The 14,390-nt window shown below is 41.8% G+C and overlaps 1 protein-coding gene and 1 long non-coding RNA gene across 3 annotated transcripts; one reads left to right on the forward strand and one right to left on the reverse strand.

The window, feature by feature from the left end:
• Positions 1 to 73: 73 nt before the first annotated feature.
• Positions 74 to 8,850, reverse strand: LOC110520883 (B-type lectin plumieribetin). Of its 2 annotated transcripts, none has more exons than XM_090224122.1 (4): positions 8,820 to 8,850; positions 7,698 to 7,801; positions 7,320 to 7,413; positions 74 to 549 (listed from the first exon to the last, which is right to left on the reverse strand). In XM_090224122.1, exons 3-4 carry the CDS (start codon positions 7,407 to 7,409, stop codon positions 304 to 306), a joined length of 336 nt encoding a protein of 111 aa, XP_090080248.1. In that variant the 5' UTR covers positions 7,410 to 7,413; positions 7,698 to 7,801; positions 8,820 to 8,850; the 3' UTR covers positions 74 to 303. The 2 variants fall into 2 exon arrangements, with proteins under 2 accessions (XP_090080248.1, XP_021454003.1); XM_021598328.3 differs by lacking the exon at positions 8,820 to 8,850 and adding an exon at positions 8,575 to 8,714.
• LOC149984442 (uncharacterized) lies at positions 8,307 to 13,698 on the forward strand. The gene is made up of 2 exons (XR_016492571.1): positions 8,307 to 8,936; positions 9,804 to 13,698. It is a non-coding gene; the product is annotated as an uncharacterized LOC149984442 (long non-coding RNA).
• Positions 13,699 to 14,390: the final 692 nt, after the last annotated feature.

Raw genomic sequence — 14,390 nt, forward strand, 5'->3', positions numbered from 1 at the left:
AGTTAGTGATATTTGTCTTTTGAATATAGAGAGTACCTGACACAATGCACATAATTACAACACAAATGACTACTTTAAGTCAATACAGTTTTATTTGACCAAATCAAAGGGTTAAAGCCTCAAGGCTTTTGAATACAGTTTAGTGGTAGATGTAGACAGGTATGGTCAAGTGAAGCTGTTACTCTGCCTCATTACTAGTGTCCTCACGAGAGCACCAGACCACATTTCTGGGACTGTAGAGCATCAGGGCACCTTCGTCAGTGAGGGTGAGGTGACCGCTGTGCATTGTTGGGCCGGTCGATGTTACGATGTCCAGATCACCTCTCGGTCTCTGTAGAGCTCCAGGGTACCTTTGTCAGTGAGGGTGAGGTGGCCTCTTTGTGTATTGTTGCAACGGCCAGTGTTACTTGACCAAATGGGATGGTCCTGTTTGGTGTAGATGACCAGGTTGCCATCCTTTTGGAGGATGAGCCTCTGAGCATCTTTGTTCACAGTGTTTGATGCCCAGACAACCCGACCCCAACCGTAGAGCACAAAGTTGCCATCGGTCTGCAAAGAGAAAATTAATTTGCATATAAACATGTTAGACAGATGACCACTGTACTGCTGTGCATTCCTTTCATCCACTTAAATGATTACTTAAAGTTTAGGGTGAAAAATATTTCCCAAATTATTTTTCAATATTCGCGGCAAGTGTTCGTCAGCTAAATCAAAATATTAGGGGTGTGCATTTATTCCATTCGATACGTATCTAGATACTTGGTCTGCGATATGATACAGGAATGATACGTTTTCATTTGAAACAATGCGATGCGGTTTTGATTAGAGAATGAATCAATGCGATTTGGTTTGATGCGATGTAAATCGATGCACTAAGATTTTAATTTCCCATTCTAAATTAAAATCTGCAATTCGTAACATATCAGAATGTATAATGGACATCCACAAATGAATACACACATTAGGAAACGTAACATATCAATGGTGACCCGTCATTGAGGGCAGAGCCTGTTTTGCATGTTATTTTGGCATTAATACGTGTCACATATCAGTTTGCAAACAATGTAAAAACATTAAAATTAAAAAAAGTTAATAAATCCGCATACAAACATGGTCTCTTTTTTTGCTTTCTTGAGTAAGGCAGCTTCAAAATGCAGGTGTTTCAGCATAGCTCATTGCTTTCTGTGGTGGTGGGACAGCCATTGGAAAATACAGAGCTTAGGGATTGGTAATGTATTCTAGTTGTGCAGTGATTGGCTCAATGTTCTGTCACTCATTGGGACACCACATAAACGCAAAATATACATTGAGACCTCAAATTCAAGTCCCATGGGTGCTGCCATAGTTACATTAGAAGTGCCCATCCAAGAAGGCTCAAGGTCGTTGGCCACAGATAAATTGTTAAATCACGTTATATCTACCGTAGATTTGATTGGACTGATCATGTCAACAAGCATGACAAGCAGTCATCTTCATGAATCACGGTGACAGTCTGCTGGCAAATCCTTTTCAATCCTTGTCATATGAAGAGAAATTATAGATAAAATGTATTGCTGCTCATCAACCATAAACATTACACAAGTTGGAAAATGCAAATTCAACAATGAGTGGTTGCAAAGCAATCATTAGCCTGCTATTCAGTAGAGAGGGTGTTTGGTCCAAGTCTGGGTTTAAGGGTCTCTATTCCAAACTTAAAAGGATAAACATTCAACACCATGGGCCAGAAAAGTTTGAATACATTGGCCATGATGTCAATCCAGCATGCCTTCTGCCGCATTCAAAACAACTGGAAACTTGGAAATCTCAGACTTTAATGAGTTCAAGACAACAGGGAACTCTGGGGGGGGGGGGGGGGGGGGAACAAGCTCAGACTGGGAAAATACATTTTTGAACGGTCATTCAACTCGGAATTCAAAGTTGTGAACTCGGGCCTCTTTCTAGAGCTCCGACCTGAAGATCACTGACGTCATGATTCAACCTTGTTGAATTACTTACAGAATAATACGAAATGCTCGGAGACCACATTGAGTGGGGTGGTAGATGCCTAGTCTCTATTATTGCTCAGTTCAGGTGCCTATATAGACATACATCATTTACACGCACGCACACACACAGAACCCAGGTCCTGCGTGTCCCCAGGCACTCATTTGTTGACTTCGAAAAAGCCTTGGTTTCATGCATGTTATCAGAAGCCGCCTCCCTACATTTGTTTTACTCACTGCTTTAGCACACTCCACCAACCCTGATGTCCTTGCCGTGTCTGAATTCTGAGATTTCCATACCAAACTACAACATTTTTCATCAAGATTGCAACTCCTCCCCCTTTGGCAGTTCTATCTACTGCAGAGATGGCTTGCAAAGTTCTGTCATACTTTCCAGGTCTACGCCCAAACAGTTTGAACTTCTAATTCTAAAAATGAATCCCTCCAGAATTAAGTCTCTCACTGTTGCCGCCTGTTATAGACCCCCCTCAACTCCCAGCTGTGCCCTGGACACCATATGTGAATTGATTGCCCCTCATCTTCAAAGTTTGTTCTGTTAGGTGACCTAAACTGGGAAATGCTTAACATCCCAGCAGTCCTACAATCTAAGCTAGATGCCCTCAATCTCACAAATTATCAAGGAACCCACTAGGTACAACCCTAAATCCAAAAACATGGGCACCCTCATAGACATTATCCTGACCAACTTGCCCTCCAAATACACCTCTGCTGTTTTCAATCAGGATCTCAGCTATCACTGCCTCATTGCCTGTATCCGCTGTGGGTCCACAGTCAAATGACCACCCCTCATCACTGTCAAACGCTCCCTAAAACACTTCTACGAGCAGGCCTTTCTAATCGACCTGGCCAAGGTATCCTGGAAGGATATTGACCTCATCCCGTCAGTCGAGGATGCCTGGTCGTTCTTTAAAAGTAATTTCCTCACCATCTTAAATAAGCATGCCCCTTTCAAAAAAATGTAGAACTCCAGACCTGACTGCCCTCGACCAGCACAAAAACATCCTGTGGCGGACTGCACTAGCATCGAATAGTCCCCGCAATATGCAACTGTTCAGGGAAGTCAGGAACCAATACACGCAGTCAGTCAGGAAAGCAAAGGCTAACTTTTTCAAACAGAAACTCCAAAATGTTTTGGGACACTGTAAAGTCCATGGAAAACGAGAGCACCTCCTCCCAGCTGCCCACTGCACTGAGGCTAGGTAACACGGTCACCACCGATAAATCCATGATAATCGAAAATTTCAATAAGCATTTCTCTACAGCTGGCCACGCTTTCCTCCTGGCTACCAGCTCCGCAACCCCCGCAGCTACTTGCCCGAGCCTCCCCAGCTTGTCCTTCACCCAAATCCAGATAACAGATGTTCTGAAAGAGCTGCTAAACCTGGACCCGTACAAATCAGCTGGGCTAGACAATCTGGACCCTCTTTCTAAAATGGTCTGCCGCCATTGTTGCAACCCCTATTACCAGTCTGTTCAACCACTCTTTCGTATCGTCCGAGATCCCTAAATATTGGAAAGCTGCCGTGGTCCTCCCCCTCTTCAAAGGAGGTGACACTCTAGACCAAAACTGTTATAGACCTATATCCATCCTGCCCTGCCTGTTGTCCGGAACTCTGGCAGTCTCTATGGGGGTGCCACAGGGTTCAATTCTCAGGCCGACTCTTTTCTCTGTATATATCAACGATGTCGCTCTTGCTGCGGGTGATTCCCTGATCCACCTCTACGCAGACGACACCATTCTGTATACATCTGGCCCTTCTTTGGACACTTAACTAACCTCCAAACGAGCTTCAATGCCATACAACACTCCTTCCGTGGCCTCCAACTGCTCTTAAACGCTAGTAAAACAAAATGCATGCTTTTCAAACGTTCGCTGCCCGCACCCACCCGCACGACTAGCATCACTACTCTGGACGGTTCTGACTTAGGAATTTGTAGTTGTCCACATTCTAGGTGTGTGGCTAGACTGTAAACTCTCCTTCCAGACTTATATCAAACATCTCCAATCTATAATGAAATCTAGAATCAGCTTTATATTTCGCAACAAAGCCGCCTTCACTCACACCGCCAAACTTACCCTCGTAAAACTGACTATCCAATACTCTACACAGCAAACTGGATGCAGTCTATCACAGTGCCATCCGTTTTGTTACCAAGGCCCCATATACCACCCACCACTGCAACCTGTATGCTCTAGTCGGCTGGCCCTCGCTACATATTCGTCGCCAGACCCACTGGCTCCAGGTCATCTATAAGTCTATGCTAGGTAAAGCTCTGCCTTATCTCAGCTTACTGGTCACGATAACACCCATCCGTAGCACGCGCTCCAGCAGGTATATCTCACTGGTCATCCCCAAAGCCAACACCTACTTTGGCCACTTTTCCTTCCAGTTCTCTGTTGCCAGTGACTGGAATGAATTGCAAAATAAATAAATCATTTAAAATAATAATTTTAAAAAGTTGCTGAAGCTGGAGACTTATTTCCCTCACTAACTTTAAACATCAGCTAACCTATCGCTGCAGCTGAACATAGTCCATCTGTAAATAGCCCACCCAATCTACCTACCTCATCCCCATATTGTTTTTATTTACTTTTGTGCTCTATTGCACACCGGTATCACTACTTGCACATCATCAGCTGCTCATCTATCACTCGTGTTAATCTGTTAAATTGTAATTACTTCGCTACTATGGCCTATTTATTGCGTTAACTCCTCACGCCATTTGCATACACTGTATATAGACTTTTTTTTCTACTGTGTTATTGAGTCTATGCTTGTTTATTCCATGTGTAACTCTTTATCTTGGCCAGGTCGCAGTTGTAAATGAGAGTTCTGTGACGAGCCTCCCACTCGGTCTGCCGTATTCTCTCTGTTGTTCCCTTATTAGGATGCTGGTGGGCGGAGTTGGGAGGGTCCTCAGCTACATGGGAAACACCTGGGCCCAGGTGTTCCCCAGGATAAATACACCACTTCCCCATTCATGGAGGAGTCTCTCTCCATGCAGACACTTTGATAGGTTTTTTTGTTGTGTTTCTTGGTGGTTTTTGGTTGTTTGCTTTAGCACCTTTCAAAACCCTGCATTATCACATTCATGCATGCAAAACACTCACTTACACTACTGATTACACACACCATTGTATATTTTCCTTAGTTGCTTTAGTTAATAAATATATATTTTGTTACTCCTTATCTCCACGTTGTCTCCCTTTTGTTACGGGCTTTGAGCCGGTTCGTGACAGTTCTAAACTAGCCTACCTGGTTAAATAAAGGTGAAATAAAAACATCTATCTCATGATCTACATCAGCAGGAGATATTCATTTAGAATGGGAAATTAATGTGTTCATGCAACAGTGCATAGAATCATATCGCATCGAACTGAATCTCAATTCGTTCTCTAATCAAACCATATCGTTTCCTACTAAAACATCATTTGTGTCTCATATCGGAGCCCATGTATCTAGTATACACCGATTGTTTAAAGAAAAACTACCAAAACTATTTCTGATCGTGAACCTGGACAATAAAAATGAAATCTATTTTAAGTCCATTCAGCAGGTAATTCGATGATAAAGCTATCCATTCCTGGTGCTTTTTCTCCACGCGAATGTTTTAAAAGCATCTAATATTTCTTTTTTAGTGGTGCCTGTTGAGTGATTTATTTTTCGTCTGCTGATAATTGCTTCAGGGTTGTTGAGTCTAAGGCTATAGGATTCGTCCAACTGTTTAATTCGGATTTATATCAATTTCCATAAAGCTTTTAAAATTGTCATTAATTGCGTTGTTTCTACGTAACATGAATTTGTATATTTTACAATTATAACTGGTTTAGCGTGTATTCGTTTTGTGAGATATTTACCAGGGTTATCTTCCATTAAGTAATATGCTTTATTTGAGTTTAACCTGTAGTTGTTGGCTCTCTTCAAAAGTAAAAGATCGTATTCCTGCGTAAATTTAGAAAATGTTATTTTCTTCTTTATCTTGTAAAGATTTGTTATGGGCTTTCTAATATTGTGATTTATTTATCTTGCATTTTAATTTCTAAATCAGATGTAACTTTTTGCAGAGTATGAGATTATCATTCCCCTAATGTTTTTAAAAATGGTAATTTAACTAGGCAAGTCAGAACACATTCTTATTTACAATGACGGCCTAGGAACAGTTGGTTAACTGCCTCGTTTGGGGGCAGAAGGACAGATTTTTTTCCTTGTCAGTTCAGGGATTCAATCTAGCAACCTTTCGGTTACTGGCCCAACGCTTTAACCACTGGGCTACTTGCCGCCCCAATGTACACCTTAAATGCATACCAAATTATATCAGCTTTTCTCTGTCCTCTGTCTACATTTGTAATGGTAAATATTTTAATTTACGTATTTAATACTTTTCGGATCCAGAAGATGCTCGCTGATGATTATCCTACTACAGTTGCTGTGTAGGGGAAAAAAATAAAATAAGTGTATTTTTCTGTTGGTGTAATTAATCAGAATGATCATTATCATTTTTTTTTTATCCAGTAAATTCTTGAATAGCTTTTCTTACTTAGAGAAAAAACAGATGCCTCGATCTTTAGTTTCTTGGCAATTTCTCACATGGAATAGCCTTAATTTCTCAGAATAATAATAGACTGACGAGTTTCAGAAGAAAGTTATTTGTTGCTGGTCATTTTGAGCCTGTAATCGAACCTATTTCTGATCAATTTGATGTTATTTTAATTGACAAAAAATGTGCTTATCTTTCAAAAACAATGACATTTCTAAGTGGCCCCAAACTTTTGAACGTTTTTTATATATATTAGAGAATAAAAATAATGTTTCAAGATGAAGGTTCAGCTGAAGGCACCAGAGTTAAATCCTCTCACTTTGCCAGTAACTTTTTCTGCTACCATTGATGTCAAGCCGTCTACACATACAGTTTGATGCATACGTTTGATAAATCCAACATATGCAACATCATTTCCAATTGAACGCTGCGTTCGCCTTGCAGCATTGCGTTGCAGAGTCAGTTGCAGTGAGTTCTGTGTGGTGCATATGTTGGATTTATCGAATGCATCAAACTGTATGCTAGATGGCTTGACGTTAATGGAAGCAGAAGGTGAATGTTGAACTTTTGTTGTACACATATCCATTAAACATTTTTTAAATATAATTAAAGTTTGACTACATAATTTATTACACAGCATTGATTTAATGACACTGTCTGATCACAGCATGAATCGTTACATCCCTACAAAAACCATTTCTAAGGTCAAAATAAGTTGCAGACCAGATATCTAATGTTAATATAATTGAAATGTAAGTGTTTCACTAACTATTGTACCTGAAAGATAGCTTTAAATTGTCCATTGTTGGAGAGGAGGTAGTCCTCTTTCAGCAGAATCCTCTCGGTGCTCATGTAGTTCATACTCATGATTCTGAAAGAGAGAATTTATATTGTTTATTCGCTGCAGTTTATTATAGTAAACACCCACACAAACAGGAAGGAGCAAAACACATTTAGACAAAAGGAAGAGAGAGGAAATGTGCCTAAACTAGCCCTTTTATAATGAGAATGTATCATTTCAGTTCTAAATGGCAAATGTAAAAAACAACTAAATAATACACAAAAGTAATAGAAATGCATCTCATTAAGACCTAATTTAACTGGCTATACATGAATTACATAAATTAAAAAAACACACGTTAAAATAGGAGTTACCTCAAATTCTTAAATGAACTTCCAAGTATTTAGGAGCAGTAGATTGAAGAGGTGAATTGCAGGTTGCAGTTGTGCGGTGATGAAGCAGCTCTGGCCTTATATCCCTGCTCAGGTGAAGGGGGTGGAGTAATAAGGATGAGGAAATGGGTGGTGTCCACTGTACATTAAATTTGACCAAATGCGGCAGAAATGTACATGATAGATACAATGACCAGTGGTGGGAAAAAGTACCCAAATGTCATTTGAGTAAAAGGAAAGAAACCTTAATAAAAAAATGACTAAAGTAAAAGTAAAAGTCACCCAGTAAAATTATATTTGAGTAAAAAAACAAATACATATATATATATATATATATTTGGTTTTAAATATATTTAAGTATCAAAAGTAAAAGTTGAATAATTTCAAATTCCTTATATTAAGCAGACCACACTGCACCATTTTCTATTAAAAAAATATATATATTTACAAATAGCCAGGGGCACGCTCAAACACGAAGACATAATTTACAAACAAAGCTAGGGTTTAGTGAGTCCGCTAGATCAGAGGCAGTAGAAATTACCAGGATGATTGTTACGGAGTGTAATTTATAGGTAATCGACTACACGGACTGTTTCCTGGACTCCGTGTGTAGGGATTTATTTGTACAATGCTTGAACAAGGCTATTGAACTTGACATTGGTGTCTGTCTTCATTCCTTTATCCAACATTTCGTACTGAAACATGGTATCAGAAGTGTCTTGAAAACCACACGTCTGTTATTTCTGTAGCTAAGTACAGTATTGGCGCGGTTACGTCCCATATGCGAACACACGCCGTTTCCTACTGCTAGTCACAACACTGATCAACTTGTTGTTAGCTGGCAAGCTAGCATCACTACCTAATGTTACCCCGATGGCTGAAGGCAAAGATATCTCCTATTCCATCGCTATGGCAGCGAACATTCCGCCACCAAATCCCATGGTTCTCACAGGGGTCTCGAATACTAATTGGTACAACTTCAGGGATGAATTCGAGGACTATGCGCTGGCAACCGGTTTACATAAGAAACCCAACGAGGTCCAAGCGGCAACTGAGGAGTTTAATGGGCAGCGAATGCAGGCATTTCTACCGGCACAAACTCACCCTCACAGCACGACAACAGTGTGATGCAAAGGCTATATTGGATTGCATTGGAGAATTACTTCAAACCCACCAGGAACGTCATTTACGATTGGTTCGTTTTCGAAAGCTGCAAACAGGGTGAGTCAGTACACATCTTTGTAACACGTTTGAGAGAAAGATCCGCTACTTGTGAATACTGGGGATTGAAAGATGAATTGATTCGTAACAAAATAGTGCTGGGAATTGCAAATGAGGATACGCGCCGGCGTCTACTAAGAGAGAGACGCATTGCTTGCTCTTTAGGGTTTTAGGCTGGGTTTCTGTACAGCACTTTGATATATCAGCTGATGTAAGAAGGGCTATATGAATACATTTGATTTGGTGTAAATACTGTGAAAATACACACGCACGAGGCAAAGAGCACTGCCCTGCCCTGCCTACATTAGTAACTGCCTTTGAAATGTGCTGCACTGCCGAAGTCAGTGACATAAGAATGAGAGCAATGGAAATCGAGGCCCCATGCACCGACGTTGATACTGTTCATGCTGTTGCCAGGCAGACATTCTGACAAAACAAACCAAGGCAGAGTAATTCACCATGAACGGTGAAGACAGAGAACCCCATAGCACGTATCTGGGTTGGCGCCTCCCCTTGGGTTGTGCCGTGGAGGAGATCTTTGTGGGCTATACTTGGCCTTGTCTCAGGATGGTAAGTTGATGGTTGAAGATATCCCTCTAGTGGTGTGGGGGCTGTGCTTTGGCAAAGTGGGTGGGGTTATATCCTGCCTGTTTGGCCCTGTCCGGAGGTATCATCGGATGGGGCCACAGTGTCTCCTGACCCCTCCTGTCTCAGCCTCCAGTATTTATGCTGCAATAGTTTATGTGTTGGGGGGCTAGTGTCATTCTGTTATATCTGGAGTATTTCTCCTGTTTTATCTGGTATCCTGTGTGAATTTAAGTATGCTCTCTCTAATTCTTTCTTTCTTTCTCTCTCTCTCTCTTGGAGGACCTGAGCCCTAGGACCATGCCTCAGGACTACCTGGCATGATGACTCCTTGCTGTCCCCAGTCCACCTGGCCGTGCTGCTGCTCCAGTTTCAACTGTTCTGCCTGCGGCTATGGAACCCTGACCTGTTCACCGGACGTGCTACCTGCCCCAGACCTGCTGTTTTCAACTCTCTAGAGACAGCAGGAGCGGTAGAGATACTCTCAATGATCGGCTATGAAAAGCCAACTGACATTTACTCCTGAGGTGCTGACTTGCTGCACCCTCAACAACTACTATGATTATTATTATTCGACCATGCTGGTCATTTATGAACATTTGAACATCTTGGCCATGTTCTGTTATAATGCCCACCCGGCACAGCCAGAAGAGGACTGGCCACCCCTCATAGCCTGGTTCCTCTCTAAGTTTCTTCCTAGGTTTTGGCCTTTTTAGGGAGTTTTTCCTAGCCACCGTGCTGCTACACCTGCATTGATGTAAATACTGTGAAAATACACAGGCACGAGGCAAAGAGCACTGCCCTGCCCACGGAAAACCAAGCAGAGCTTGTGGAACTAATAATCACTTTGTAAAAGTGTGTCTCAAAAGAAAAAGACGGGTGAGTGAGGGCAAGATTTACTGTGTTGATGATGTCACTCAGTTTCAGAACAGTGAAAGTGACATTTACATGCATGAATCAATTGGGGCTGTACACTCAAGAGGGAAGAAATGGTTTGTGACACTACGATTACACAACAAGCAACGTAATGAGCTACAAAGACAAAATCAACCTGGCACCTGATACACACCTCTTGCCCAGTGATACTAGACTAAAGCTGTACTCAGGAGAGCTAATGAGCTCTATGGGCATCTTTGTGACTGAATGTGTAATTCGTGGACGCAAAAAGTAGCTGGAGTTTGAGATTGTGAAAACCAGTCAACATTCTCTCCTCTCAGGCTCTACATGCAAACGCCTGATACCTGACATAGTATTTAGTTCAGGTGTAGGTATGTATACTGTATGATACCTGACATAGTATTTAGTTCAGGTTTAGGTGTGTATACTGTATGATACCTGACATAGTATTTAGCCCTGGTTATGGTGTGTATACTGTATGATACCTGACATAGTAGTTAGCCCTGGTTATGGTGTGTATACTGTATGATACCTGACATAGTATTTAGTTCAGGTTATGGTGTGTATACTGTATGATACCTGACATAGTATTTAGTTCAGGTGTAGGTATGTATACTGTATGATACCTGACATAGTATTTAGCCCAGGTTATGGTGTGTACAGTGCCTTGCGAAAGTATTCGGCCCCCTTGAACTTTGCGACCTTTTGCCACATTTCAGGCTTCAAACATAAAGATATAAAACTGTATTTTTTTGTGAAGAATCAACAACAAGTGGGACACAATCATGAAGTGGAACGACATTTATTGGATATTTCAAACTTTTTTAACAAATCAAAAACTGAAAAATTGGGCGTGCAAAATTATTCAGCCCCTTTACTTTCAGTGCAGCAAACTCTCTCCAGAAGTTCAGTGAGGATCTCTGAATGATCCAATGTTGACCTAAATGACTAATGATGATAAATACAATCCACCTGTGTGTAATCAAGTCTCCGTATAAATGCACCTGCACTGTGATAGTGGTCCGTTAAAAGCGCAGAGAGCATCATGAAGAACAAGGAACACACCAGGCAGGTCCGAGATACTGTTGTGAAGAAGTTTAAAGCCGGATTTGGATACAAAAAGATTTCCCAAGCTTTAAACATCCCAAGGAGCACTGTGCAAGCGATAATATTGAAATGGAAGGAGTATCAGACCACTGCAAATCTACCAAGATCTGGCCGTCCCTCTAAACTTTCAGCTCATACAAGGAGAAGACTGATCAGAGATGCAGCCAAGAGGCCCATGAGCACTCTGGATGAACTGCAGAGATCTACAGCTGAGGTGGGAGACTCTGTCCATAGGACAACAATCAGTCGTATATTGCACAAATCTGGCCTTTATGGAAGAGTGGCAAGAAGAAAGCCATTTCTTAAAGATATCCATAAAAAGTGTTGTTTAAAGTTTGCCACAAGCCACCTGGGAGACACACCAAACATGTGGAAGAAGGTGCTCTGGTCAGATGAAACCAAAATTGAACTTTTTGGCAACAATGCAAAACGTTATGTTTGGCGTAAAAGCAACACAGCTGAACACACCATCCCCACTGTCAAACATGGTGGTGGCAGCATCATGGTTTGGGCCTGATTTTCTTCAGCAGGGACAGGGAAGATGGTTAAAATTGATGGGAAGATGGATGGAGCCAAATACAGGACCATTCTGGAAGAAAACCTGATGGAGTCTGCAAAAGACCTGAGATTGGGACGGAGATTTGTCTTCCAACAAGACAATGATCCAAAACATAAAGCAAAATCTACAATGGAATGGTTCAAAAATAAACATATCCAGGTGTTAGAATGGCCAAGTCAAAGTCCAGACCTGAATCCAATCGAGAATCTGTGGAAAGAACTGAAAACTGCTGTTCACAAATGCTCTCCATCCAACCTCACTGAGCTCGAGCTGTTTTGCAAGGAGGAATGGGAAAAAATGTCAGTCTCTCGATGTGCAAAACTGATAGAGACATACCCCAAGCGACTTACAGCTGTAATCGCAGCAAAAGGTGGCGCTACAAAGTATTAACTTAAAGGGGCTGAATAATTTTGCACGCCCAATTTTTCAGTTTTTGATTTGTTAAAAAAGTTTGAAATATCCAATAAATGTCGTTCCACTTCATGATTGTGTCCCACTTGTTGATTCTTCACAAAAAAATTACAGTTTTATATCTTTATGTTTGAAGCCTGAAATGTGGCAAAAGGTCGCAAAGTTCAAGGGGGCCGAATACTTTCGCAGGGCACTGTATACTGTATGATACCTGACATAGTAGTTAGTTCAGGTTTAGGTATGTGTACAGTATGATACCAAATGATCATGTCCAGCATGGACCCCTGTCCAAAGAACAACTACTCAGCAGATATGACGATGTATTCAACATGCCCATTGAATCAGTGCCTGGGGAGGTACACTTTGAATTGGATGAGAGCATCACTCCAGTCCAGTGTGCTCCTCGCAATGTGCCCATTGCAATGTGAAGGCCCAGCTGGACAAGGCCCAGATGGCCACATGACATCTGTGACTAAACCAACTGACTGGATCAGCAATATGGTCATAGTGAAAAAAACAGAGAAGCTGAGGGTCTGCATCGACCCGAAGCATCTGAACCAAGCACTGAAACGATCCCACTACATCATGCCGACACTAGAGGATGTCCTCTATAAGCTTCCCAAGGCCAGGATTTTCACCTTGGTGGATGCCCGAGATGCATTCCTTCAATGCAAGCTGGACGAAGAAAGCAGCTTCATGACTACCTTCTGGACCCCTGGGGTGGGAGACGCTGGCTCAAGCTCCCGTTTGGTGTCTCAGTGGCGCCTGAGGTATACCAACGCAAGCAGCACGAGTTACTGGCTGGGCTCAAGGGCATTGAACCCATAGCCGGTGATGTCCTGATCGTAGGCTGTGGTGACACAGACGAAGAAGCAGAACGTATTCATGATGTGAAGCTCCTGGCACTGATGGAGCGCTGCCGATCAGTTAAGCTTGGCCTTGGCCAGAAGAAGCTGCAGTTCAAGGTGAAAGATGTCCACTTCCATGGTCGCATTCTCTCGGCCAAAGGCCCGAAGCCGGACCTAGACAAAGACAGAGTGATCCTCGACAAGCCAAACCCGTCTGATGCAAAAGGAGTACAGCTTCTCATCGGCTTTGCAAACTATCTTGCAAAGTTCATAGTTGGTGAAATCCCATGTCTAGAGAATCCTGTAGTAGTCTATCAGTTTTTCTGTGATGAAAATAAATCTGTTATTGAACGTTTTCCTGCAATGGTTCCTCATTCTCAAAGTGTCACTTTCTCCTCAACGTGCCAAGGCATTACTTTAGGACTCAGGAGTGAGGAAAGGACTTGGTAAGAAAGGGCCTTAAACCTACCCTTTCTGTAACAGACGCTTAACACTAGCGTGTGTTAATTGATAGAATGCTTCAGATTGTTTATTCAATGTGTCAATGTTGGAAGAATAGGCATGACTCCCACTCACAATGGTTCTCTGGAAGGTTTTTACTCAACACCCCTCTATGGAAGTCATTAGAATTCTGTGACAAGTTAAAGGAGGATGTTTCTCAGTAATCGCCCACATTTCTTTACCATTCCATAACATCAGGAAGTAGTCAGTACTATGGAATAACTGAAGACGAGTAGGCGGCCAGTATGTTGCAATAAGCCTTAGGGAATTATTAACAGAACGGTGTTTCTGAAGAATTGATGTGTTATTCCCCACCCATCTTAAAGTGTCAATCCGCAGTTGAAACAATAACCAAACGTCTTCCCTGGCCCTGTTTTGGTAAAAAGCTGAGGGATAGGGCTGGATAAATGTAACCACTCTTAAATTTACAGACAGAGCTATGGATGCAAGGACTGACCGTCCAGGATATCAAAATGGTAAGTTATAGTGTTTGTGTACTTTTACTATGTTTACAAACATTGGAGTAAAAACAAGCTTTTATTTTGT

This window comes from Oncorhynchus mykiss, chromosome 3 (assembly GCF_057628025.1).
Source record: "Oncorhynchus mykiss isolate SJ-2025 chromosome 3, ASM5762802v1, whole genome shotgun sequence".
NCBI classification, from domain to species: domain Eukaryota; kingdom Metazoa; phylum Chordata; class Actinopteri; order Salmoniformes; family Salmonidae; genus Oncorhynchus; species Oncorhynchus mykiss.

Excerpts from the sequence above, each read along its gene's own strand:
- LOC110520883 (XM_090224122.1), bottom strand. The coding sequence starts at position 7,409 with ATGAGTATGAACTACATGAGCACCGAGAGGATTCTGCTGAAAGAGGAC. Across the intron at positions 550-7,319 it reads AATTTAAAGCTATCTTTCAG|ACCGATGGCAACTTTGTGCT; the intron begins GTACAATAGTTA and ends TTCTCTTTGCAG.